The following is a 26,247-nucleotide window of genomic DNA, read 5'->3' as shown; positions in this document are numbered from 1 at the left end:
GCCCTCCGTGGAGATGGGGGGACCCGCCGTGGCTTTGGGCAGGGAAGGGCTGTGGGATTTCCCTACCCGCCAGCTCCCCATGGCTGCTGCCCAGGCACCGCCTGGAACACGCCGGAGTACTTGCTAGAGGGGTTTTGGGGTGTTTTTGCAGTGATTTGAAGATGTTTTGGTTTGGGCTTTTTTTGCAGCGCAATGGGGCAGCAGCTTTGCTGGGTCCGTGCCAGAGCCCGGCAGACCTGGCAGTGCAGGGATCTCAGGAAGATGAACCCACATTATCTTCTAAAGTGTATTAGTGAAACCACATTAAATCCTCAGGAGATACGTCTTATTCCAGATTTCAAGTGCTCTTAATTCAATTCCGCGGTGAATGGAGCCACGTTGAATTTATGCCGCTTTAATTGTGTGTGAAGTTTCCGTGCCACGATTTAATGGCCGTTAATGAGCGCCTTCCCTCTCCGAGCTCTGCCTGCTCCCAGCGCCTTTGGGATGTGTCAGAGGGGAGCGGGGCACCCCGAGCTGCGTTTGCTTAAACGGGTGCTGGGTCCAAACCACGGCAGCCAAACCTCAAACACAAAATTGAGGAGAGAGCAGAGAGGGTGAGGAGGGACGAGTGCATTCAAAACCCCAACAAAGGGGTGAGAAAAGGAAAAATCCATTAAGGCACATCAGCTGCTCCAGTGCTGAGGGCTCAGGCCTCGCCTGTGCTGCGGATGGTGAGGGCTGGGGAGTGTCCGAGGGAGACACAGCCCGTGGGCTCTGCTCTGAGCCACTCCCTGCCTAAAGGGTGCCAGGGTTCCGAGAGCTCAGGCTGGGCCAGCACAGCCCTCCTGATGCTCCAGTGGGTGCAGGGGGAAGGAGTGGGAGCAGGTCCTGGCCTGGCCACTTGTGTGACTGCGGCGCTTAACGCTTGATGCCCTCTTGAAGCTGGAGCAATGGGAGGGCCCTGTTAGCTCCAGAATTAAGTACAGAAGTGCTCATCCCAGACCTGCACTGGGAGGGGGTCTGGTGAGCCCTATCCAAGGTTTCCATCTGCTCCAGGATCCCCCACCCCTGGGGCCGCTCCAGCCCTGCCTTGCTCCATGCCTACAGGAATTTGGGGGATTCCCAGCCCAGTGGGGCTGGCTCTGCACAGGCGCTGGGGCAGGACTGGCTCGGCCCTGGCCCTGCCGGGGGAGGACCAGGCAGCTGCAGCAGCCCTGTCATTACCCCGGGCTGTGGACCAGCAGCACCATTTGGGGCACAAAGCTGTCATTAGTGGGGACACCGGCCTGGGCTGGCGTTTATGGCCAGGGAAAGCAGCCCAGGGCTCGCCTGCACTTCTCTGTGACCCTCTGGGGACACATGGCCACGCACACAGAGGAATGGGCTGCAGCCCCCAAGGCTGAGCCTTGGCCATGGCTGCCCATGGCGGAGCTCTCGGTGCCCCCCAAGGTTCCATGGCTGTCACCACCTCCCCAGGCCACCACCCAGCTGCAGTCCCACTGCTTGGACTGGACCCTGAGACCTGCAGGAGCTGCAGAGAGGGAGTGGCTACAACCCAGGGGTTCCCTCTGGCCACCCCTCTTTGGGCTCCTGACCCCCCTGCAGAGCCTGGAGCCCTTTGGGCAGGGGTACACAGGGTGTGGGTGTGGGGTCCCTGATGCCAGCACTGCCCAAGACCTCACACAGCCTCTGCCCCAAGAGTGCCCTGCCAGGGCCCAGCGCCTCAGGAGCAGCACTGCCAGGAAATTGTTATTTGTTATCATATTTTGGCCTCCTTTGAGTGTTCCATGTCCTTGGCTGTGTCACTCTGCCGGTGGGTGGGAAACAGCACGAGGGGGTCACCAGGACCTTCCTGGGCACTTCCTGCTGCCATCCCAGGCCACAGGGGCCATCCCAGGGCTGGCAGCGAGTGGCACTGACCAGGAGCCACCACCTGCTCCCTCCTGAGCTGCCCTGGAGGCCCGTGGGCACCTTTCCATCCCCAGGGCCAGCACAGGCACCCCCAGTGAGCCCCTGCTCAAAAACTTGACAGGTTTAAGACTTTAAGGAAGAGCAAGTGGGGTTTTGGCTTTGGGGTTGGACAGGGAGGGCTGCTGGTGGTTTTCTCCCTGACTCATTCCCTAAGGAGGTGTTAGACAATCCCCATCTTAAATCCAGCTCTGACACAGTGACAAAGCTAGGCAGGGGCTGAGAAATCCCTGTGCTGATCCCCTCCAGTTCTGCTGGATCCCTGATTCACCTGGCATCACTCCAGAGGCTTGGGTTTCCAGCAGAAAAGCCCCTTCCCATGGTTGTCCTGGCTGTTACCATCAGATTTTTTTTTTTTTTAACCTACAAAGCAAAGCCTTGGCAAGGCTGGCTGGGAAATGCATTTCAGATAAAAATAGGGAAAAAAAAAATTAATGCCAGCAAAACAGCCTGAAACCCCAAAAAGAGAAAGATCAAAAATTAGTTATAATTAGCCCTGCTACTTAACAGTGACAAGTGACACACTGTACAAGGGAGCCTCAAATATTTGAGCACAAAGCCTGGTGGTTCCAGGGTCACAGGTGGGAATGGGTCTGGTGGCATTTGTGCCCATCCTTGGTGGTGGCAGAGCCCTGCAAGGGCTGGGGAATGGAAGGAACCAGCTGGGCTCTGCCAGGCCTGGAGGAAGTGCAGGGATTCAAACATCCCCTCCTGGGAGTGACACAAGCACGGCCCCCACAGGAACACCACTTGTTCCCTTTCTGCAAATCCCAAATTCCTCAGCTGAGCCCCCAGCTTGTTCCCTCCACCGTGCACCTCCGTTCTTCCAGCATATGCCATGAAAACAAGACATTCCCCACACCCCAATGTATTTTAATAACAAAGTTGTTGGCACACAGTGTGGGATCTCATTTAGTCCAGCAGTTTATTCCAAAGTGCACCTGCAATGAAAAGTCTGGCCATCCAAACTTGCTGTCACCCTGAATTCCCTGGAATTGGACAGAACCCCCAGTTTCACCTCAGTTCCTGGATGATGGTGTTAATAGAGGCCAGGAGCTCCCTGAAGTAGCCATCCTTGTCCCCTTCCCTCTGCTCCTCAGCCGCCAGCTCCTCGTACTCGCTGCGCAGGAGGCTGAGGGTGGTGCCCAGGGCAGGGTCCCCCCGGTAGTGCTCCCTGCAGAAGGCCACCAGGACCCCCACCAGCTTGAGGACCTTCTCACGGGTGTCGTGCTCGGGCATGGCCAGCAGATTGGGCACCAGGGCACACCAGCCCTGCTCCACCACCGCCGGCACCAGCCTGACCTGCTGGTACTGCTGGATTTTCTCCTCCATCTGCTCTCCGTGCTGGGAGTCCTCAAGCAGCATCTGTGGGAAGTGGTGGAACACAGATTAATGTCCCTGTCAGAGAGGAACTGCTCCCAGGAGGTGACACAGTAGAGGAGGATGCATGTCCTGTACCACCTGCTATGGATGGGGACTTGCCACAGAAGACCAGACTGAGGTTGTGTCCTGGCTCCCTGGCCACAGGGGCTGTTTTTCCACCCTGGAAAACTCCCAGGGACTGGGGGTTTCTGTGTCACACAGCCTGGGAGGGGACTCAGAGGCAGGAAGCTCATCAAGACTTGAAAAGTCTTTGGTCTGGTGCTTTTTCCTGCTGACAGGTGCCTGGAGCACCTAATGAACATCATTACTTGGCTCCATGCTGCTCCTTCCAGAGATGGGATCTCAGTCTCCTCCAGCCACAGCCAGACCTACCCCTGCTAGCCTGGTCCAGAAAACTCCAGTACTGAAATTCTGCAGGGGGCTGGATCCCTTACAGCAAGAGAGACCAGCCCAGGGGGGCAAGGGGTCCAGAGGGAGGAGGGGAAACTCCCCCACACCACCCTGTGAGCCCTTTGGTGGAGAGCCTGTTGATAGCTTGCTATTTCCAGACAGGGACTTGGAAGGACAACACCAAGACCTCCCCTCTCCTGGTCCTCTTGAGAGCTGCCTGCTGAAGTGCAGGCAGGATTTGGGGTGAAAAGGAAGGAATGTGGCAGGAGGAGGCATTCAGAGCCTCACTGACTCCTGTTTTGCACTGAGAGCTGCCAGGGTGCTTTACGATTCCAAACCAATCCATCTGACAGTCACCCAGCCCAACCCAAACCTGCCACCCCAGCTTGGAGCAGCCCCCCAGCACCCAGGGTACAGCATTCCCAATCCAAAGAGCAGCTAAAAATCGTTGTTTTAACATAAACCCGAGAATCTGCCAGGCTGTGCTTGCCCCAGACCCACGGAGGTAGGAACAGATGGGGCTGCCGGAGGGGAGAGCTGGGAAATGGGCAGCAGGATCAAATGGGAATGGTTTGAGTCAAAATGCCCTTGTCTGCTCCTTTCCCATGGAGCTGACAGGATCATGTTAGAGTCAGCACCTGATAAGATTTCAGACCTGCTAAAATAATTTGCACCTTTACAAAGTCTCCTGGAAAATAACTGATTTAACAGAGAGGTGCTGCTCTGCCGTGCCTGCAACCCAGGTATTAGAGCAGCCATAATCCGCAGGGCAAATTGGCCATAAACCGAGCCAGAGTGGATTTAATTCTCATTCTCTGGAGTCAGGGAAACACACAGACTGAACAACAAGCCATGGCAAGGAAAGACAGGCTTTAAACTGACACTTACAGCAGTAATCCAGGGTATTTGAAAATAAAACACGGAATGTGGCAGGCTGGGCTCCAGGGAGGCACGTGCAGCCGGCAAAGGGCTCTCTGGCAGGCAGGGACACAGCAGAGCTGGCCTGGCCCCTGGCCTTGGCTGGACACCACAGCCCAGGGCCAGCATTCCCTACTTGTGTCCTCTGTGTCCTGCTGTTTAAACACCCTCAGGAGGAAATGGTGGCAGTGACTTGAAGGCAAACAAAGGTTTCAGCTCCTCTAGGTTTCCCCAGGCACTGGTGTGGTGTTGGCCAAGGGGCTGAAGGGGACTCATCCCCACTGATGCTGGCCTGGCTCCTCTTCATCCTTGTCCCGTGAGGATTTTCAGGCCTGGCTGGGTTTGGGGACCAAGGTGAGGAGTGCCTGGCCAGTGCCACCCCAGGTCTCACCTTCTCCATTATGAGGTCATAGAGCAGTGTCACCACACGGACATGGAGGGGCTCCATCCCCTTCTGCCAGAAGAGGCTTCTGAGCACCTGGAGGCCGCCCAGCTTGAGGAACTGCTGCTGGGCATAGGGGAAGTGCCTCAGCATAGAGGACAAAGCAAAGAGAGCCTGGTGGAGAAAGAGAGGGCAATCAGCAAGGTGGCCATGGCCACCCCATGTCGCATGGCCCCTCTTGATGGCACCCCAAGGGGACAGCAGAAACACGCTCCCCAAGGAAAATGCATCCCAACCTCTCCTTGCTGAGGGACATCTCCAGCAGTCCTGTTTGCAATCCCAATCCTCCCCAGCACTGTGAGGCTGCCAAATCGTGGGTACTTCATCAAACCCCAGTCTGGGCTGTCACTGAGGCGCCTGTGGCCAGCCCCTTCTCCATGTTCACCCCCACAGTGGGCTGAGGAGTGTACAGCACCACCCAGCAGAGCCTGATCCCTACGAGGTGATTTGGATGCCAGGGGTGATGTCCCCACAACCCCACAGTCAGAGGACAAGGCCACGACGTCCCCCGGCCCAGGCCGTGTCAGGGTGCAGCCCCACAGCCGCCAGCCAGAGCCCAGCACCCGCGGTGCCGCAGGGGCTTGGCTCGGAGCCGAGGCGGCAATGAGGGGCCAGCCCAGTGCTGCTGTCACCCCGGCTGCTCTGCCAGCGCAGGGACGGCCGCGCCGCCCGGGGCAGGGGACGCGCTGCTCGCCGCGGCCTGCCCCGCTCCCCACACGCGGCCGGGCCGGGCCGCTCCGCACGGACAGATCCGAGCTGACAGCCGCGTCTTCCCCGCTCCCGTTTGTTTCTATTTTCCATTTTCCGCGTTGCTGCTGGTGAATTTGAGATGCTGCTATCTCCCTTTTGAATCGTAGGCCAGGGGACGGCGGAGGGAAGGAATGCACTTTTGGCCTCGCTGCCGTGCAGGGCTGCGAGCACCGGGGCGGAAAAACCATAGGAGCGGGAGCCCGGGGCTGCTGCCCTGTGCAGGAACGGGCTGGGCCACCAGCCTGGCCTTGGGATCCAGTCTGGAGACACAGGACACTGCACACAGCACGGGAACTGGGAATTAAAGCCTCTGTCCTCCTGGAAAAGAGGATTTCAACCCTTGGAGGGTCTTGTAGAGATGTGTGTGAACGTGGACAATACTGAGCCCACCCCTCTCATTTCTGCAGGGGCTGCCAGCACGATGCACTCAGGTTCACTGGAATGAACTATTCTGGTTCACAGCAGAGCTGTGAGAGCCCCTGCAGCCCAGCCATCCCTCCCCACCCCAAAAGGAGCTCTGAGTTGAGCCACGGGCACTCCTGGGAGGAGTTTCTGAGCATGGAGCATCCGGTGGGATCTCCTCACATCCATGGCCAAATGCAACAGGGTTCCACAGCTTTCTTTGCCTTTCATTTGCTGGAAAACTCTTACCAGAGTTAAAGGGGAACATATTTTAGGGAGCTCATTACAGGTGAATGGAAGAGCCAGTGGTCTCCCCACCCTGCTGGACCCCTCATGCAGGAAGTCCCTGTGGAAAACAGGGCTGGGGTTTGGAAGCAGCCAGGTGGTGTTACAGAGGTGGCATCACACACTAAAGTGAGGGTAATGGGATCTCATGCTCCAGGGAATACAGCAGGGAGGGAGGGAGGGGGCGAGGAAGCCCCCAGCCCGATGGACAGCACTGCACATTTGGCTTGGGGCTCTTGGTGCTGCTCCTTGCTCCAAAGTCTCTGCCAAAGGCAGGACACAGGGCTGGCTGCAGCAATTAGCTCCTCAAACGTCAGCTCCTGTGTTTGTCAGCCTGTGATGGCTGTGCTGCTGTGACGACCCTCGCCTGTGCCCCCCAGGAGCTGTGTCACTGTGCTGTCCCCACAGGCTGGCAGAGCCACTGTGAGTGCCACTGCAGGCACTGGGGGACACCCACAGAGTCAGGGGAGTGCAGGCTCCACCAGTGCTGCTGGGGTGGTTTGGTACCCAGGGCCCTCCTTCTGCACCCCTGGGAGTGAAGCCCACACAGAGTGGGGTCCCACACTGTCCAGATGTCCCTGATGTCCTGAGGGTGTTTACGCAGAGCTCAGCACGATCCCAGTTTTGCCCAGAGGTGCAGTCCCACTCCTCACCTTCTTCCTGACAGCCAGGGGCTGTTCTGTGGCCAGGATAACCAGGAGCTTCTGCAGGGCACCCCCCTCGATGGCTTCGATCTGCACTTTGGGGTTGCTGCAGGGATGAAAGCAAAAGGCAGGTCACCAGCAGAGCGGGGCACAGCAAGGTGGGAGACACCCTGGTCTGGCTTGTGGCAGCATTGGGGTGGCAGCAGGACCAGGACAGTGATTGTCCCCTGTGCTAGCACTGCTGAGGCCACACCTCGAGGGCTGTGTCCTGTTCTGGGCCCTCATGGCCAGAGAGCCCTGGAGGGGCTGGAGCGTGTCCAGGGCAGGGAACGGAGCTGGGAAGGGGCTGGAGCCCCAGGAGAGGCTGAGGGAGCTGGGCAGGGGCTCAGCCTGGAGCAAAGGAGGCTCAGGGGCCCTTGTGGCTCTGCACAGCTCCTGCCAGGAGGGCACAGCCGGGGGGGCCGGGCTGTGCTCCAGGGAACAGGGACAGGAGCAGAGGGAACGGCCTCAGGCTGGGCCAGGGCAGGCTCAGGGTGGGCACCAGGAGGAATTTCCCCATGGAAAGGGGGCTCAGGGATTGGGAGGGGCTGCCCAGGGGGGTTTGGAGTCCCCATCCCTGGAGGTGCCCAGGAAGGGCTGGAGGTGGCACCGAGTGCTCTGGGCTGGGGACAGGGTGGGGATCAGGCACAGTTTGGACTCGATGCTCTGGGAGGGATTTTCCAACTTCAATGGTTCTATTTAATTATATTCCCACCTCACAGTGGACATGAACAAGGGTCAATCCAGGCTGATCCCAAAACAAAATCCCCCAGCTCCCACCAAAGCTGGCTCATGGTTATGGAGAAGGTACAAATTGTGCAGCCACCTCAAACACACCTGAAATGAAGGCAGCGGGGGTGGGGAGGGCACACTGGGTCACCTGGGCCTTCCCACCATACCCCCCATCCCACCTGGCTTCCCCTGGCAAGGATCTCTCCCCTGTGGCTCCCTGGTTCCATGAATCCTCTCACTCCACATGACATCCAATCCTGAAGAGCTCCTGAAGAGCCTTCATATTCCAGTTCCTGCTTCCCCCTCTCCTCGCTTGCTGCCAGCATGCTGATCACCCACACACCTCTCACAGCAAGAGCTCCTCTCCAAGGACTACTGTGGATAAATCCATCCTCCTGCCTGCCAGGACAGGCTGAAACCTCAGGTCAGGATGTCAGCAGCTGCCCAGGGACAGACAGACACACAGACACACAGACCATTCCTCCCATCCACGCTGACACATTGCAAGCCCACTTCCAATGCATCTTGGAAGGTGGTGGAGCCATCAGACACTGCAGGCTCCCTCCTTGGCAGGGCTTTCGCAGTCAGGGCACAGTGTGCCAGCTGTCTGATCCCAGAGCTCTCCCACTCCAGGAGCAGCTCCACTCTCCAGCCTTTGCTGGGCTCTGCAGCAGCAATTGCACCGTGCCAGACAGAGGTCATGGCCCTGCTACAGCACCCACTGCTCCCAGGGAGCTGCTGCAGCAGCCATGGCCCAGCCCCTCCAGGAAATAAGAGACACAGAGGCAGGCAGGGTCATAAAGAAACAAAACCAGAGACAAATGGAGCTGGGCAAGGAGCAGCTTGGAGTTAAAACCATTGCTCAGAGCAAATCTGGTGTGGGACTTCCCAGCTGGCAATACCAGGCTCACCTCAGGGCAGGAAAAGGGCATTTGTTGAAAGCCACCCTTGATTTCTCCTTCCTCACCTGCTTGCTGCAGCAGACATCCAGGCACAGCCATGGCACAGGCACCCTGCCAAGGTGGGGGCATCTGTGACCCTACCCAGACAGGGCAGGAGAGAGAAAGAACAAACCCAGGAGCTCCAGGATCCTCCTGCTAATGAGATTTTTGCAGCACAATTCTCAGACCCCCATGTACCAGCCCTGCAGCATCCCTGGAAGCAAACCAGCTTCTGCAGTGCCTGGGTCAGGTGGGACCTGACACATCCACCATGAGGAGCCCATCCCCAACCTCCCCATGCCAGGAGGTGCAGAAGAGTCTCCTCCTGCAAAAGCAGGATGCAATTTTCCACCCCAATATGTTGTGCAATGATCCATCTCTGAATGGATTGCCAAAGATGGCATCTCTGAATGGGCTGGGGACTGATTTAGGGAGTCAACAGAGGCAAACAGCACAAGCCCTAAAACTTCACCTGTCTCCAGGCCACTCCTGAGCCCAAGGCCCAGCTAACAGCTGGGGCTCTCATTCATCTCCAGCCAAACCTGCAGCCACAGCCATGGCCCTAACAGCATGTGGTCCAAAAACCTGATCCCATTTCATGTGCAAGTCCCTCTGGGCAATGGAGACCAGAGCAAGTGCAGAAGCAGCTTGCAGGAAGGCACTTTGCTGAGTAGAAGTGCACTGAAAGGACAATCCCCTGGGCTGGAGACCTCCTGGTGCCATTCAAGGAGAACGGCATATTTGGGATATCCAAGCTCTTTTGTCACATCTTTCTAAAATAAATAATAAAAACTCTTACAGCAAGAGACACAACTGAGAAATTGGTATGCCTTTAATACTTGGCTGGTCACCTGGAGGATTTGATCTAATTAAAATCTCTGAACCATGGAGCTTTTGCCAAGGAGCAGCCTGGGAGGTGAGGGAGCCTTCCTGGCTGGTGGGTGTGCCGCTCGCTTCTCAATGCTCCTGTTGCTCGGTCGCTGCTATCAATGGTCCTGGCTTCAAGCTAACAAAAAAGCTTGTTTGAAGGTTTGGAAAACTCAGCAGAGATCTGTACAAATTACACTGTCAAGCCCAGGGAAAAGCAGCCTGAACAAAATAAACACAATGAGACAGACTGTGGAGAGCTCACATGGGAAATTCAGCTGTGCTAATCTGTTAATGGAGACAGGATGGTGGCATCTGCAACAAAATTCACTGAAACAGGAGTCTGAGGCTGGGACGGGGCTGGGCCAGCCTATGGTGACATCCCATAATGCTGCAGTGACGGCAGAGGTTTGGGTGTGCTGCACTGATGAGATTAACCAGCCCCCATCCCGGGGGAGGAACAGCTACAGGCTGCAGGGACTCAACACAAGCCCCATGCGGCTTCCCAGAAGAGAGCCCTGTGTGCTGAACAGCCCCAGTGTGCCCTGGGGGGCCCAGCCTGGCTGTGGGGTCACAGCACATCCCCTCTAGATGTGGCCCTTGCTGCACATCTCAGCTCCTTGTGCCTCCCAGCCATGCTGCCCACGTTCTGTGCATTTTCACTGGCAACTCCTGGCATGGAAGCAGTTTCCACTTTGCAGACGAAGGGGTTCTTCAAGATTACTCTCTGCTAAGAGACACCCTTGTTCCACTCCTCCTAGGATGACCCCAAGAGCACAAATTTAGGAGAGACTTCTCAAAGTTTTTGCAGACTGCACACACGGGTGTGGGAAGACTGAAAAGCAGCAACACAGCCCTGAGGCGACAGCAGCTCTGGAGTTAGGTGGGAACTTACAATAAGGCAGCAAAATTAGATTTAAATTAAAAAAAAAAAAAAGAAAGCAAGCCAAGTGGTGCAGAGGGACCTGGAGACTTGGAGGCACAGAGCAGGGCAGGCAGGCAAATGCCCTCATCTCTACTGCTCTGACAAGGACACACAGAGAATATTTATTTCATGGCCTGCTTGTTGCAGAAACTGCATGAGACCTTGGGAAAGAATGGGTGACCTCCTCTCCTGGGCATCCTACTGAAACCAGGTGGGGAAGGACCAAGCAGGGGTGTGGAAGGGAGTGGGATGGAGGGGCTGCCCCTGCCTGGGCTGGCACAACGCTCCTCCTGCCCTGGCATCTCCCCAGGCACAGAGGCTGCAGAGCTGAGCTCTGATGAAAGCCCCAGTGCTGGTGCAAAGGCATGATAATCACCGGGCTAGAAGGGGCTTAATGGGTCTCTTCTCTGCTCAGAACCAACCTCTGCAGTGCCACCTGGGAAATCAAAGCCAGGGATCAAAGTCTGTAAGTCTGTGAAACAGCCTAAAAAATTTAGTGTAGTCTATTTAGCTTGTGCTGTAACCTGAGGATCAGAAATAGGCAGCACAGCAGCATTGCTTACCTTGCCCTCCCCCTCTTTCCCTTCCCCTCCCTGGTTTTCAGTCCAAAATCTGTTAATGGAGAAAACAAGAGCAAACCAACAGGGCTGAAATGTGCCTTGTCTGGCTCCTGGGGCTCTCAAACCCTCACACCTGGGTCACACTTTGACAGGCAATAGAAAAGGTCATTTCCGTGAGCCCTGGAAACAAAGCAACACAACCAGGGTCACACTTGAAAAGGCCAATGACTTCTTCATCCTTCTCAGTGTTTGGAGGGTTTCTGACAGCTCTTGTAAGCACAGTCATGTTAAAATTATTTGACAAATAATAGATAGAGAGATAAAACAGATCATTACAGTGTCAGTAATTCCAGCCCGAACTAGAGCTGTAAATCTGAGACTGAACAAGGGCAGAAAAGAGAGGCAGGGTGATCAGCAGCTCGTTAATACTTGCATGACTGGATTTCAGACTGCAGGTTTAAGAATAAATAAAATAAAAGCATTCAAACAGTTCAAGTGAGAAGCGACACATAAGGAGAACACGGCTTCCTTCTGCATTCCAAGCTCTGGCTATGAACTATTCCTGTGGGAAATGGCCATGGAGCAGCTGCAGTGAGCCAGATGGCTCTGATTCCATGACTTCCCAGGTATCCACATCTCCTTCCAAACTTCCTAGCTTCCTTCCTAAGAGAGAATAACTGGCACAACTCCATATCAACAGCCCTGCAGCCTCCTCACCTTCCAAAATGACCCCCTGGCTCTGCCAGGAAATGACACTTAAGCCCAGGGTAGGTGAATCCCTTACAGAACACACATTTAACTGAGGCTTTCCACAGTCCCAAGCTATGGAAAAGGAAATTTGCATGCACAATATGAGCTACAGGATAATAATAAAACAACCCCAATGTCACCAAGGCTGCCTGTGACTATTGGAGGGAGAAGGAGGAGGAATGAAGCACAGTCACCCCCAAAGCCTCCCCCAAGGGCCTCATGCAGCAGAACTGGCCTAAAAATCCTCTTCTCCAAGCACCAGCTCAGAACTGAGTTTATCACAGACAAAGGCCTTCAGAGATGCGACTTAAGGAGATTAAAAACCACCTAGAAAAATGGAGCCCTAAGTCGTTACACCGATCAAAATACAGTGGAGAAGAAAGTAGGGGTGAGGGGGGAAAACCTGACAAAAGGAAAACTAGGTTTCACTAGGCAACACAATACAACAATTTCATATGAAAGATGTGAAGCATAAAAGAGATGTTAGATGTTCAAAAGCCCAGAATATAGGAGAGATATAAAAAAATCCCCAAGAAGATGAAAATCTCCACTTCAATGCAATGCTGCCTTCTCACTTTCTACCAAGCCAGGCGCTCGCCGCCGTGGCGGGGGAGCAGCGGCGTCCCTGGGAGAGCACCACGGCTGCCTGTGACATCCTGGATTACAGGGACACAGCACAGCCTTTAATGAGCAATTAGGTTATGGAGTATTTGTTGCTAAGAGGAGAACAGAACTGCAGAGAAGAAATTGGAGCTGAGTACGTGGCTCTGTGATTCTGATGGGCTCATGTGATACCCAAAGCTGGGAGCATGAATCATCCCAGAGATGGAGGAACAGCATGGAAGGCACCTGGGGAAAGCTGGGGGAACCTTGGCTTCGCTTCCAACCACATATCTGTGTCCCACGCAAGAGAGAGGGCAAGCTTCTTGTGAGCCCTCCAGCATCCCCTCTGAAAGCAGGAGGGCTGTAACATCCCATTAGAGAGCCCCAGGCTCCCTGGGAGCACAGTGACATCGGGTTTAACTGGGAACATGCTGCTCCCAGCCACACCATGGACGTGGGAATTCCCTCCTGCGAGCTCCTGGCCCTTTGCAGTCACAACGCTGAGCTGCAAGTGCAGAGCTTGGTGTGGTCAGGAGCCACTGGAAGCCCTGGACTGACTGGGAGCCCTGCAGGGAGGAGACCCAGCTCACCTGAGCCCAGGCAGGGCAAGTTAAATGTTTAGAACAGGAAAAAATCTGAGGAGCTGTGATGCCCTAATGCAGCGTAACAGATGGATAATTAGATTTGTACAAAGAGCTGTAAAAGAAAGTAATTAAATAAAAATACAGAATAACAAATATGCTGCAGCAAGACACCTTGTAGGCTGCAGAAAGCCTCTGCAGCTGGGACCCAGCATTCCAGGTGTGGGATGCAGAAGCTGGGGCACTTGTGTGAGTCAGCAGAATCAAGGAGTTGCCCAAAGCACAGAGAAAGCAATGGGAACACGGGGACTGAGTTGAGTCCCCTCCTCTTCCTCACCTCTCTAGGGAGCAGAGTAGAGTGAACACCAACTCTGGCAGTAAAATCGCAGGTGCCAGAACAAAACCAATCACACCAGATTGTTCTGCTGAACACACACAAACAACAAACTGACTGGCTCTATTTATAGCTGTAGGGAAAAATGGTCCCACAAAAACAGATAGGAGATCACACACAGCCCCAAAGCGAGCCCAGGCAGGAATCTCACTGCCCCAGCAGGAATGAGGCCTCCAAGAACACCCCCAGAGCCTTTCTTTTCTCCTGACCCTTGGCTTTGCCAGCTCTGAGCTGTATTTCAGTGCCAGCACGAGCCCCTGGTTCCAAGGACACCAGCGCTGTCACTGACCCTCACTGGGCTACTCCAGGGGGAATTTACACCTGGAGCTCCCACAAACACCAGGGCAAGGGCGGGTGCAGCCTCAACAGCCTGAGCTGACAGCTCAGCTTCTATGGGTTTAGTCAACAACCCACAGACTATTTTATGATAAAATACAAAGGTTTGGGGATTTTCAAGACGATTGCCATCCCCCATGTCAGCACCATCAAGGTCAGCCTCACTTCTCTGTTCTGATGGTGAAGGATGGGTTGTGCAGGCCACTCTGAGGGTTTCTCACATCTCTGTGACACAAGGGCTGGACTAGGTGACTCATGTCCCACCTGCAGTGGTCACAGGAGCAGCGTGAGCTCTCTTCTAGCTCAGCGTGGTGAATGACTGATTCTTTAGGTAGGTACAGGCAAGTGCTCCAGAGTGCATGGAGAAAGGCATCCCAGGAAATCCCCCTGTGTTCAATCACCCAAACTGATGCTTTGTTTCTGAGGGTAAATCAGCCTTATGGCTCTATGTGCCACACTTACAAAACACTCCCCATGGATTCCTGAAAGCCTGGTATTTACTGCAGGTCAGACAGGGATCGGTGCTGGGGGATGGGCTATGTTTCATCAGAGGCTACATTAATAAAAATGAGGAGATGCTCTCCAAGCCTGAGAAGAACTCATTTATTTCTGTGCCATTTTAGCCAGAGCCCTCAAAAATTGTGTTGATTTCTTTTTAAAAAAATCCCAACACAGCAAGAAACAAGAACAATAGTGCAGGATTAATACCACGGCCTCGAGCTCATCCCATGTTGTTCATCACAGAGCCTTCAAAGCACCCCCTGATTTATAGACGGGGAGACTGAAATGCTCCCAGGAGCGTTGGCAGCCGCCTCAGGGTGCGAGTGTGAGTGCTGGCTCCTGCCTCCCTGCTCCTCCTCTTCCTCACATTCCCGTTCTCTGCACGCCTCCACCCTCCTGGCTCCAGATCTGAAGTGGCCCAGGATGGTGACAGAACACCCAAGGTCCTTCCCAGCCCTTTGCTGCTGCTGCAGGATCCCCAACGAGCCCCTCAGACCCTGCAGTGGGGCAGCTTTGCACAAAATTCTCCCCGAGCATGCTGAATCACTCTGGGCATCATTCCAGGCACGCCAAGTCACTCGGATATTTCAACAAAACCTATTCACACGCCTTAGGTGAGATGAAAACACTGCAAAAAGCTGCCTGAAAGCAGCACAAGAGCCTCGCTCCGAACGCTCCCGCTCTCCGGTGCCGATGTGACACATCCCACTAATCATCCTGAGAGATGCTAAAGGGGGCCCGAGGCTGAGCCCTTCCATTGTTACTCGCTTTATTTGTTTGCTTGCTCATTTGAGCTGATTTTTCTTTAAGACAAGTGCTAATAATATCAAAAACCCGAGGAAGCCTTTGCCTGGCGCGTTCCTGCTGGGAATGCCAGCGGAGCGCAGGCACTCCGCAGCTCTTCCCGAGACACAAAGTGAAGTGTGAGAACAGGCATTTCACTCCTCTCCCTTGCAGCAGCAGCAGCTCGGCGCAGCTCTGTCCTATTTTAACCCTGCCATCTGCTCGCAGCTCCTCCCGTCCCCGGGCAGGCAGAGCTGCTCCGAGCGGAGCCTCCCTCCGCTCCCACCAGCCCGGCTGCCGGCCGTGCCCCGCGGCGCCCGGGTACCACGGCGGGAGGGAGGGGATGCTCCTGAAACACCCATCCACTCATCGCTCCCGAGCCTCATCCCGGCCCGTCCCACTCCTTGGCAGGCCAGGGAAGATTCTGGATCCACCCCACTGCCGTGTCACTCTGGCTCTTCCCGGTCCCAGCGGGTTTAATGGTGCTATTAGAATCGTTTTAGTCGATTAAAGTAAATTTGTTTCACTGAGTCATGACTCAAAACCAAGACTTTGCTCCATTTACAAAAGCAAATCACCATCTTGCAAATGCCAAGCACAGATTTCAGCTCCGAAAGTGAAGCCTGGGGAATGTTTCCCGCCAGAGGAAGAATGGAAAACTGCGTCTGCAAAAGCTAGGAAACATTTTTCTCATTAATCTTGTTTTGATAAACAGAGAGGATATCCTGTGGAATACCAGCTCCTGAAGAAACCTGATGAACTCATTCTACATCAAGCGACTTAATCATGGATTAATAGAGGGGAGAGCAACGCAGGAGATGCCACGGGACCGGGGACTGCAACACAACCCACGGATAATTCCAGCCAGTTCCTAGGTAGGAAGCCCTCGAGGAAAACTTGGGAGCCACAGAAAGCACCAGCAATTCTTTCTGCTTTCTGATTCATCCCTACTCACCCACCCACATGCCACGGCAGAGGAGGCTGTAACTGCTACATTTAGGATGACATTTAAAAATCAAGGTTGTGCTGCTGATGGTCATTAAAAATCCCACAGCGTTTTTCAGAAACAAGTGGGTACTCACATCAGTGTCCCTGCCAAGTATCAGCACAGCAGTCATTTTTTCTAGCAACTTCAGTTAAAAGATAAAAGAAAATTGTGCCCACCTATAATTACTGTTATTACTGTTGCTGTTAGTTTTTAAACATTCACTATATACCTTTACATTTCTTAAATACAAATTAAGAAGAAAACATTTCCCCAAACCTTTTCAAGTGTCAGATTCATCTGTGTTAACATCAGACAGCTACAATTAAGACATCCAGCCAACAAAAGCTGCCTGGGCTCCCTCAGTAACATGTCCTGACCTATGGTCTGCACATCCCTGGAGACCCTGTGTCTGTTTTTCCGTGGGACTTGCCCTGGCTAACCCAGAGAGGCAAATCCACTGCTCAGAGCTTTAGGGTCACTCTAAAGGGGGCTGCATCTGTTCTGAAAAGCATCTGAGGAATTCAAGGTCAGCAGCAGCAAGCAGAAAAGATGTGTCTAATGGGAGATGGGGCTGCCTTTGACTCCTGCCTTAGCTGGAATGATTTGCCCATTGGAGGATTCCCTGTCCCTGGCTGGATAGCCAGCTCAGGTGGACACTCGTGTAGGAGCACTGAAGCTGGGTGACACAGATCCAATCTTCAGAGAGAAGGTGAAGGAAACACTTATGAATGCCTGAATCAAGCTCTCAAAGAGCCAAGATGATTAAGGTAGTTAATAAAATACAGGAATAACTCAAAGGATTCATATGCAGGTGTAAGAAACAAGGCCATGGAAGGTACCAGAGCTAAACTGGGTGCTCAGGGAGAGTGGAAGCAGGGAGAGGAGCATTTCCAGAAGGGAAGATTCTGCATAAAAGATGCAGTGGAATAAGATAATTATGCAGGAAGAAGAGAATGTCAGCAGTGTGCCCTACATCACTGATGGATGGAGAGAGCAGATACCTTGACAAAGAAAGCCAATGTGCTAATTAAGATTTAATGACCCTGAAGGCAAAGACAAAAAGCTCTCCTCTGCCACAGTGGAGGAGGGAGTGGACAGAAAGCCTCAGCCTGGCAAGGGAAGGGTTAGGAAGAGCCCAAAAGATCGTGAGATGAACAACACCTCTTCAAGGGGGAGCATCCAGGCAGGTTCTGCCCGGCAGGAGAGAAGAGCTCCATCCCTAGGGCAGAAGAAAGGTCCGAGAGCTGAGCGTGGTTGCGGAAGCTGAGCTGCCTGCATCCAGGAACAGCTTGAAGGTGAAGGAGGAAGCGGGTTCAATTCATTCCACACTCTGGAACTGTGGAAAGACATACGCCAGGCAAATGTGAGTTGTGATGATCACTTCCCACTGCTAGACTCCGCTAGGAGGGGACAGGGAGGTGACACAACCAGGAGTTCACACATGTGCTGCGAAGGCGCAGGAGGAGCCAGGGCTTGCCAGTAATTGCTGGGGTGTAAAAGCCAGGCTGACTGCAGCCTTGTAAACAAACCTGGCTGTGCCTCCCCATGGCTCTGCTGCCCACGGGTCTGCCAGGGCCAGAGTGCACACCACAGGGCTGCCAGGTGGGGACTGGGTGCTGTCTCTGCATTCAGAAGCTTCAGGAAATCACTTCAGAAGTCACTGGTCCTGCACCAATGCTTCCTGCCCAGATGGATGGCCGTGACTCCACGTGCGAGCAGCCTGTGCTGAGGTGGGGCAGAGCATCTCCAAGCCAAGGTCCATCAGCAGGACTCAGACTGAGCCCAGGCCATGCACACCAGGGAGGTGGCCACAGCCTCCAGCTGACCACACAAACCCTGCAGGAGGGGGCTGAGAAGCCACGTGCTGTGTGATGAGTGAGGACATGAGCGCAGTGTGCTCCTCTGGCCAGCCCCTGGGCTATGACACGCTGGCCTCTTCCCAAGCTGAGCTGCCGCTGCCTCCCGCTGACAACATCCACAACTGATTTGTGGCAATGACATCAGCGCCCACAAACATCCTGCCTGCTCCTGCCCTTACTCACATCCTGCCCTTCCTGCTCTCCCAGCAGCAAGGACACCAGCCTGCCACCAGGCCAGGGTGGAGGAGCACAGCTGGGCTGGCTCCCACCTCACCCCACCGCTGGTGGCACCCAATGGCACTAGTACAGCAGGGTGACACTTCCCCATGCTGGGCAATGCAGAGTCCAGGTCACAGCACTTGTGGGTGATGTCTGGAAACCATCACCCCATGGAGAATAGTCATCACACTGACCTGCCTCCTTTCCATTCTCTGCCTATTGTGCAGAAGCAAGAAAAATGCTCTGCTTGATCTCAATCAGCCATTTTTAAGTTTCACAGTGGATAGCAGCTATTCCATGGATTCACCTCTGCTCTGGAGATAGGCTGAAAGAGGTGGAGTGGAGAATGGAATGCTCTAAGGAAACCTCAGAGCCCCTTCCACTGCCTAGAGGGCTCCAGGAGAACTGGAGAGGGACTTTGGACTAGGGCCTGGAGTGACAGGACGAGGGGGAATGGCTTCACACTGATGGGGGCAGAGTTAGATGGGATACTGGGAAGAAAATGAGACCCTTGCACAAGGTTCCCAGAGAAGCTGTGGCTGCCCCTGGATCCCTGGAAGTGTCCCAGGCCAGGTTGGACACTGGGGCTTGAAGCAGCCTGTGACAGTGGAAGTGTCCCTGTCCATGGCAGGGGGTGGAATGGGATGGACTTTAAGGTCCCTTCCAACCCAAACCATTCTAGGATTCTGTAATTCTCCTCTCCCAAGAGGGAGAGTGCCCAGAGGAGCTGGAGACAGACCAGTTCTCATGTTGGGAAGCAGGACTTGGACAGGCTTGGTTTAAGTCCATCTTGCAGAACCATTATGTTCAGTTCCAATTCCCTCTCTTTTCTGTGTGTTCACTGTGAATTCCCCAAATGCAGCACAATCTTTCAGCATTCCTGCCATGGGATGAATCTGGGCAGGTTCCCGGGCCTCACTTGCTGCTCCCTGTTTATGTCCTTCACGCTGTGCTGTGACAGCCCGTGCCACAGGATGCCCTGGACAATCTGGGCCACACATTTATGGCCATGGACCTCTGTGGTTCTCAGCACAAATTTGGGAACCCACAGCTGACCGTGGACACATCACTCATTCTTGAAATGTAGGCCACAAAGCTACTTTAGTTCTGCTTTTGCTTGTAAATCAAGGGCTTACATATGTAATTGGCCCAACCTTAAGAGCAAACAACAGCAGTGGTAGCACCGTGCCAGCAATTATTCATGCCTGTAATAAACGGCTGTAAAATTGAAAGCCAGCCTTTAAAAATCTGGCTCCTCACTGCACAAACAACAAAAACTCATTTGCAGGGCTTGGCCAGGGGAGTTTTTAATTTGAGGAGAGAGATTGAGGTGGGTGAGGATTTATTTTTTCTCTTTTCATTCTCTAAAAACACTATTCATGCCCACGTTTAGGTCACGGATTACCCTGGCTACATTTCAGCACTGTGGAATAAGCCCAGTGAGAGGCACAGGGGACAAATCTGCCCTCTGCATTCCAAGAGTAGGGCCCTGGGAGCAGGCACAGCTGATCCCCATCCCCTGGCACGTGGGAACAGTGAATCGTTTGCAGCCCTTCCTGCCTCCATGCTGAGCCAGCAGCAAGCCTGCAGATGAGCCACCATCCCTGGGGATGACACAGCCACTGGCCCTCCAGCTCCAGCAAACGCCGTGCTGCTGTTCCACACCAGGACAGGGATGCTGAGCCTTGCACAGGTCCTGCCAGTTAACAAGAGCATCCTGGCTGATAAATCATTCCTCAGGGTCAAGCAGCAAACATCCTTCTGTCTCTTGTGCCGTCTTTAACCAACCGTGGCTGCCATGCAGCGCTCCTGGACTTGCAGGGGCAAAGGTGTGATGAGATCATTCCTTCTGCTGTGCACATTTCTCACCCACAACGCCAGAGCAACCCCTTCTCTTCTAGCAACCCTTCAGAGCAACTCTTCTAGCACATGGCTGAAATCTCCTTGGTGGTGCTGAGCAATGGCACCAGTGCTGATCCCTGCTCCCTCAATACTCACCAGGCACGAGCAGATTTTTCCCACTCCAGCAGCAAATGACAGTAGCAGGGACCTTCCACATGCTCTGGACTCCCCAAGATTAGAAGGTCTGAGGCACTGACAGACTTCCTTACTAGGGAATCAACCGTTTTACATCCTCCTTTGGCATTTCTGGTTGGCTTCCTCCTGCTTTAAGCAGTGGCAGAGCACGAATGGAAGAGCTCTGTGAGGACTGCTCTCCCTCTCTGCTGTGGAAAGCTTCCCTCGTCAGAAATCCCCTCTAACTACCAAGTTTCAGTTTCTTCTGAAGGAAGCCGCATTCATCACAGTTCAGAAGGGACCTTTAGGCCTAATCCCCACTAGAAAAACTGCCAAACTGATCCTCCCATCACACAATTAGCAGCCACGGAGACTTTGCTACACCGGGCGATGCGGCGCTGCTATGACAACAGGAACGGGAGCCTCGTTAAGGGTCTCATCGAGAGGGATAACGAGCAATCACGGCTCCGAGAGGAGGCAGGAATCAATGGGAGCTGTTGATACCAGCGCGTTTTGCTGCATCGGGCCAGGTACTCGGGAGCCTTGGAAGCCTGACTCGCATTGTTACGGCACGGTCGCCGCGAGTACAACTTCTGAGGACAGGCAGATTCCTGGGGAGTAGAGATGAATATTCATGAAGGAGCTCAGTTTGGGAGAGGAAATGAATCAAGTGTGACAAATGCCGCCTATTAGGAAAAGAGGGTGGCGTCTATTTTTAGTGGAGTTAAGCAAACATTAAAGCTCACTCTCTAAGAACTCCAAATAATACCACTCCCTGCTCTGCCTCCCCATCGGCAGATAAGAATTTAGCAGCACGTTCCCACCAGCCAAAACCCGCTCGCCTCAACAGAACTTTTCCGATTTAGCCCCCGTGAGTGTTTTATAAAAATACAAAATTTAATCTCTCATCTGCATAGGAAGATGTAACGGCTTCCACCAGGATTTATTTTTCCCCCCCTTCTCCAGCATCATAAGGCTTGAAGGAACCTTTTTAAGACGGAAGAAAACGCTGCATTGAAATCTCCTAAAAGAGCACTCACGCGGAGCTGTAATCACTTCAGATGTACAGAATTATCAGGAGGAGAAAATTCATCTCACTTAGAATCAAGCCCCAATTTGAAGCAGAAAGGAAGAGGCTTGGTTTGCCACCGTGCCAAGCACTCAGACTTTTCACTGAAGTCAAAGAAGCTACAGCTGCTCTGAGCCATTGAAAATCATGCCCAGAATCTCTAGCGAAACTTGTTTGCAGAGATGGCAGCAGGCTGATAAGGATGTTGACTATTCCAAATAGGCCCATGTTATTTTATATTTTTAGAGATACTTAGTCTGCCTATTATTATTATTAAGCAGAGGTGGAGTATTTACTGCCTTTTTCTAGAAATCTGTACAAATGCTGCTTTTCAGCAGGCTCCTCTGTTCTTCTGGTGAATGTTCCTTCTTTTACTTTTCAGGCTTATAGATGTCCAGTTAAGGAAGACAACAATGAGAGGATACTGCCTAACAAAAACAAAAAGCCTTTTTCTAGAAATCTGTACAAATGCTGCTTTTCAGCAGGCTCCTCTGTTCTTCTGGTGAATGTTCCTTCTTTTACTTTTCAGGCTTATAGATGTCCAGTTAAGGAAGACAACAATGAGAGGATACTGCCTAACAAAAACACCACGATGCCCACAAAGCTACTTGAGAGGCCGTCATCCCATAAGATAAGCTGCTCCCCAGCCAAGATTATGACCAGAGCATTTGGAGGGCAGTAGGACACGGGTGGTCCTAATAGTGATCCCTAGAGGACCCCTGGGTGGGATGGGGGGGGCATGAGCCAGGGGTGAAAGACTCTTGGCACAAACTTTCCAGGCTCAGTCCAGGCTCTGCTGGCTCCTCCATGCACCAAGGGCCAACTCTTCAAGGCAAATGCCCAAACTGCTCCACGTGCAACACCACGTGGCCTCTGTCACCCCTCCTGCAGAGCATCAAACACAGTCTTAGTATGGGTTTAAAAAGAAGTTGCTCTGAAATTAGACATGCCAAGTCTTTATTATTGATACCAGTCTCTGGCACCAAGAGCAGAGAGACACAGCCTTTCCCAGAGCATCCAAACCCTGGGAAATCCTCTATGGCTTTGGGATCACAGGTGCTGTCCCTCCCTGAGGTCCCCTCCTTGGCCCTTCCTTTCTGATTGAGCGTCCACATGATTCTGCCTCAGCTTTCAGGTTACAAGCTCCCCTTCCATGTGGAGGGGAAGACACCCATGGTTAACAAATTGTGACTTGTAACTGGGTCCACTGGGGCAGCCTGCATGCCCAGCACATCTGGGACCCCACCAGGACAACAGCCAACACACAGAGCTGTCCATACATCACCTCCTGGTGCTCGGCAGGGCCATTTGTCAGGGCAGTTGGGCCCGGAGTCCTTTGGAGAGCACATGTCCGTCCCTCACCATGCCAGCCCTCAGCAACTGTTGCCATGGTTATTTTATTGGAGTGCTTTTCATCAAGGAGATGCTGCAACTGCTGAATTGTCTCTTGCAAGAGTTATATAGGAATAACTAGCTGATAAGTAGGAATAACAGGTTCAGACTGCCCACGGAAGCCAGCGATCCCAATTATTTTTGTTTTGATCCTGCCTTTCTTTTGGTCTCTGCCAGGCTCAGGTTTAAAGCGGGGGGTTAGAGATAAGCAGCAGAGAAGGAACGCTTCCTGATGGGAAACGCACTTGGCTCTGCCAGGAGATTAAAGGTCTCTCCTCACACAAAGCCTCTGCTTTTCAATCAACCCTAAATAGGCTCTAACAAGGCACAGCAATCAACCAGGCAACATATATCCATCGTCACCTGTCGGCTTGGGGCGAGGAACCAGATGTATGTCCCGGTTCCATCATGCTAATTGTTAATCAAGATATTATCGGCACAGCCCCGGAGCCGTCCATCAGTGGGGCAGTGAGGGATGGCCCGGGCTGTGCTCTGCCCGCAGCGGGAGCGGCTCTGCCGCCGGCCCACGGCTCTGCCGGGGCTCGTGGTGAGGCGGCCGCCTTGCAGACCCACTTTCAGCATCACAGAAGGCAGGAATAAAGCCTGCTCTGGAGAGCCAGCGCCGTTTTGTTTAGTCCTGATTGAAAGCTCTGGGTAATGATGGATCTGCTCTTCCCCCGCCGCCGGGGTCCCACAGCGCAGGCCGTTAGGCTTTGAGCGACAGAAATGCCTTTTTCTGCTCTCTGCTGTCCCTGGCACAGGGCTTGGGTAGGGAGGTGCTGCCTTAGCCCTGGAGGGCACATGGAGCCCACTGCAGCCTGCACAGCCACCAGTGGCACCCAAATCCCAGCCTGTGACAGTGGAGGGGCTGCCCAAGGAACAGGACTCTCCCCACAGAGGGATGGAAAAGAGCAGGGGAAGATCTCAACTTCCTTCACAGGAACGAGCGAACAAGATCTATTAGATTTTTCTTTCATCTTTTTTGGGAGCATCAGGCCCAGCATTGCTACATGGGCAAGGGAGGGGATTGTCCTGCTCTGTTCTGCACTGGATTGGCCTCACCTTGAGTTCTGAGACAGTTTTGAGTGCCACAATATCAGAGAGATCTGAAGCTGTTCCAGAGTGCCCAAAGGAGGGGCCGGGGCTGGGGAAGGCTCTGCAGGGGCCACCCGAGGAGGGCTGAGGGCACTGGGCTGGTTCAGCTGCAGAGAGGAGCCCAGGGCAGAGCTCAGGGAAGGAGGGAACGGCTGCAGGGGAGCTTTGGGATGGACACCAGGGAAAGGTTCCTCCCCCAGAGGGTGCTGGGCACTGCCCAGGCTGCCCAGGGAATGGGCACGGCCCCGAGGCTGCCAGAGCTCCAGGAGCCTTTGGACACCAGGGATGCACAGGGGGGATTGCTGGGGGGTCTGGGCAGGGACAGGGGCTGGACTGGGTGATCCTGGTGGGTCCCTTCCAGCTCAGAATAGTCTGACTCCAGATGCAAGCCAAGCACACCTCGCACCTGGAGCTGGGCAAACACTCTGTGCTGTGCCATGGAGGCACTCGGCAGAGCCACGGGGTTTGACAGGGTGTCTGCCTGGTAGAGACACCTGAGCTGCTAGCAGTGGATTCAGACAGCCAAGCTGGAGCCCCCAGACTGCTGCCAGCCCCTCTCTCCCCTTGGCCTGAGCTCCCCTCCTTGCACTGGCACAGGCAGACGTGGCTGCAGAGAGCCACAGCCCCTGGCAGCGCCTGGACACTCTGCAACCACACATGAGGGATGGGCTCTTCCTAGAGAGCACTCTGCACTTCTGGAACAGCCACAGGCTGAAGACAAAGAAGTGAATGTGGATGATGTGACCCCAGAGAGATCAGGATTCAGCCATTCTCAGGGTACCAGAAGAAACAGAAGATGACTTTGCCAATTCCAGCTGAAATAGCTGGATTTAAAGAAATTAAATTTGTCAGTTCATTAGTGTGTAACATAAGAATGAAAAAGGCATTTCTAATTCCTGATCCGCTAATCCACAATCCACCGATCTGCAATCCCCAGAGTCCCCAGGGAAAGAAAAGAAAATCCACAGCAGCCTCATAGTGTCTCTCCATGACTTCTGGCCAGCTCCTGCAGAGAGAGCTCAGCTACAGAGCCTTCCTCCCTGTACAAAATCTACCTCAGCAAACCTGCTGCCATCCTAGGGGGCTCAGGGGTAACAAAAATCAAACTGCACTTGTTGGAGTGAGAGAACACTGGATGTTTGGTGAGCTGCTGGGTATGATGTCCCAGGAGTTAACTCAGCTCCCCATAGATCTGCAGGATCAGCTCATTTCCAGCAGTGTTCCCACTCATCAGGACAATTAGCAAGGTCCCAATCACCTTCTTAACTGGGAGGGCTGATACTGCACCACAGGAAGGGGTGCTGGTGCCTGTTAAAACACTGTCCTGGCTGCATCTGGGAGATGCCCCCTGTACCTTGTTCCCAGCTCATGGCCCCATGGATGCTATTTGTTATCCAGTTTGCCCAGCAAGACCAGTTCAGTGCACACACACCTGCCGAGCACACATAGCTGGGGGCCCCCAGCCACGTTCACACTTTAAACCATCATCTCCACAGCCAATTTCAACTTCCCACACCAAATCCTTCCTTAAATTATTCTCAACACTTAGCCCCATTCAGCTGCCTCAGGGGGAGGCACCCACAGGCCTCTCTTTGGCACGTGGGCCATGGCAGCACAGCCTGTGCACAGAGGCCAGACCAGCAGTGAGCACCAGGTGGGAAACTGGGAATCCCCTGGGGCTGCCACCACTGCCCTCGACCATCCCCTCCATGCCCTTTCCAAAAAGAAGTGCAGACATAGCTCCAGAATTTGCCCTTGCAATGCAACTTTGCCTTCACTTGCTGCATCTCCCCAGCTCCAGAGCTGCTCAGGACTTGCTGACCATGAAAACACCACTATGAGCAGTAAAGCCAGGGAGTACTGGCTCCCAAAACACGATGGAGAACTCTCCTTTCTGCAGCACCTTTTTCTCCTCCTATCCAGCAGAAAATGCTGTAAATGTCAGTGGCTACAGACCCCAGTAATATCCACTAATGCTGAAGCCACCATACATAACACCACGTGGTGTTTCTTCATTATTCCCTTCCCTCTCACAGCCAAGGATGGGAAACCTGAGGAAACTGTGCAGGTCACACATGGTGAAGGAACCCGGAGCAGAGCTCAAATCCCCATGCCACTCCCATACCTCCACATTCCTGAGTTTTTTAGAGTGTGCCTCAAAACATTCCCCTGCTCCCTGCTGAGCTCCCTGTGCAGGGACACGGGAGCCATTGTGCCCAGCCACGGCAGGAACAGCAGCTCATTACCCAAGCACATCATCCACACAAGGACCCCCACATGCCACCATTCCTCCCTCCCCCAGCCTACACCTGGGCCACCCTGCCCTCCTCCAGCCACAGGTCCCACCAGAAGGGGACAGCTCGGGGCTGGCTCTGCCAGGTGACAGCTGAATGTCTCCCCCTGAGCTCCTCATGCCAACTGAATTGATCCCCA

At 53.8% G+C, this 26,247-nt stretch overlaps 1 protein-coding gene across 3 annotated transcripts in view; it reads right to left on the bottom strand.

The window, feature by feature from the left end:
- Positions 1–2,856: 2,856 nt before the first annotated feature.
- The window catches only part of SIL1 (SIL1 nucleotide exchange factor), a 95,393-nt gene continuing 72,002 nt past the window's right edge, over positions 2,857–26,247 (bottom strand). For all 3 annotated transcript variants that reach the window (XM_066560065.1, XM_066560064.1, XM_066560067.1), the window contains exons 8-10: positions 7,174–7,270; positions 5,033–5,197; positions 2,857–3,315 (exon numbers count right to left, since the gene is read on the bottom strand). In XM_066560065.1, the coding sequence (XP_066416162.1) occupies positions 2,965–3,315; positions 5,033–5,197; positions 7,174–7,270 (613 nt within the window). In that variant the 3' untranslated portion in view covers positions 2,857–2,964. The remainder of the gene's footprint in view (positions 3,316–5,032; positions 5,198–7,173; positions 7,271–26,247) is intronic.

This window comes from Molothrus aeneus, chromosome 15, assembly GCF_037042795.1.
Source record: "Molothrus aeneus isolate 106 chromosome 15, BPBGC_Maene_1.0, whole genome shotgun sequence".
Taxonomy (NCBI): Eukaryota; Metazoa; Chordata; class Aves; order Passeriformes; family Icteridae; genus Molothrus; species Molothrus aeneus.
Note: the sequence above shows the minus strand (reverse complement) of the source record. Positions and strands in the feature narration are given on the sequence as shown.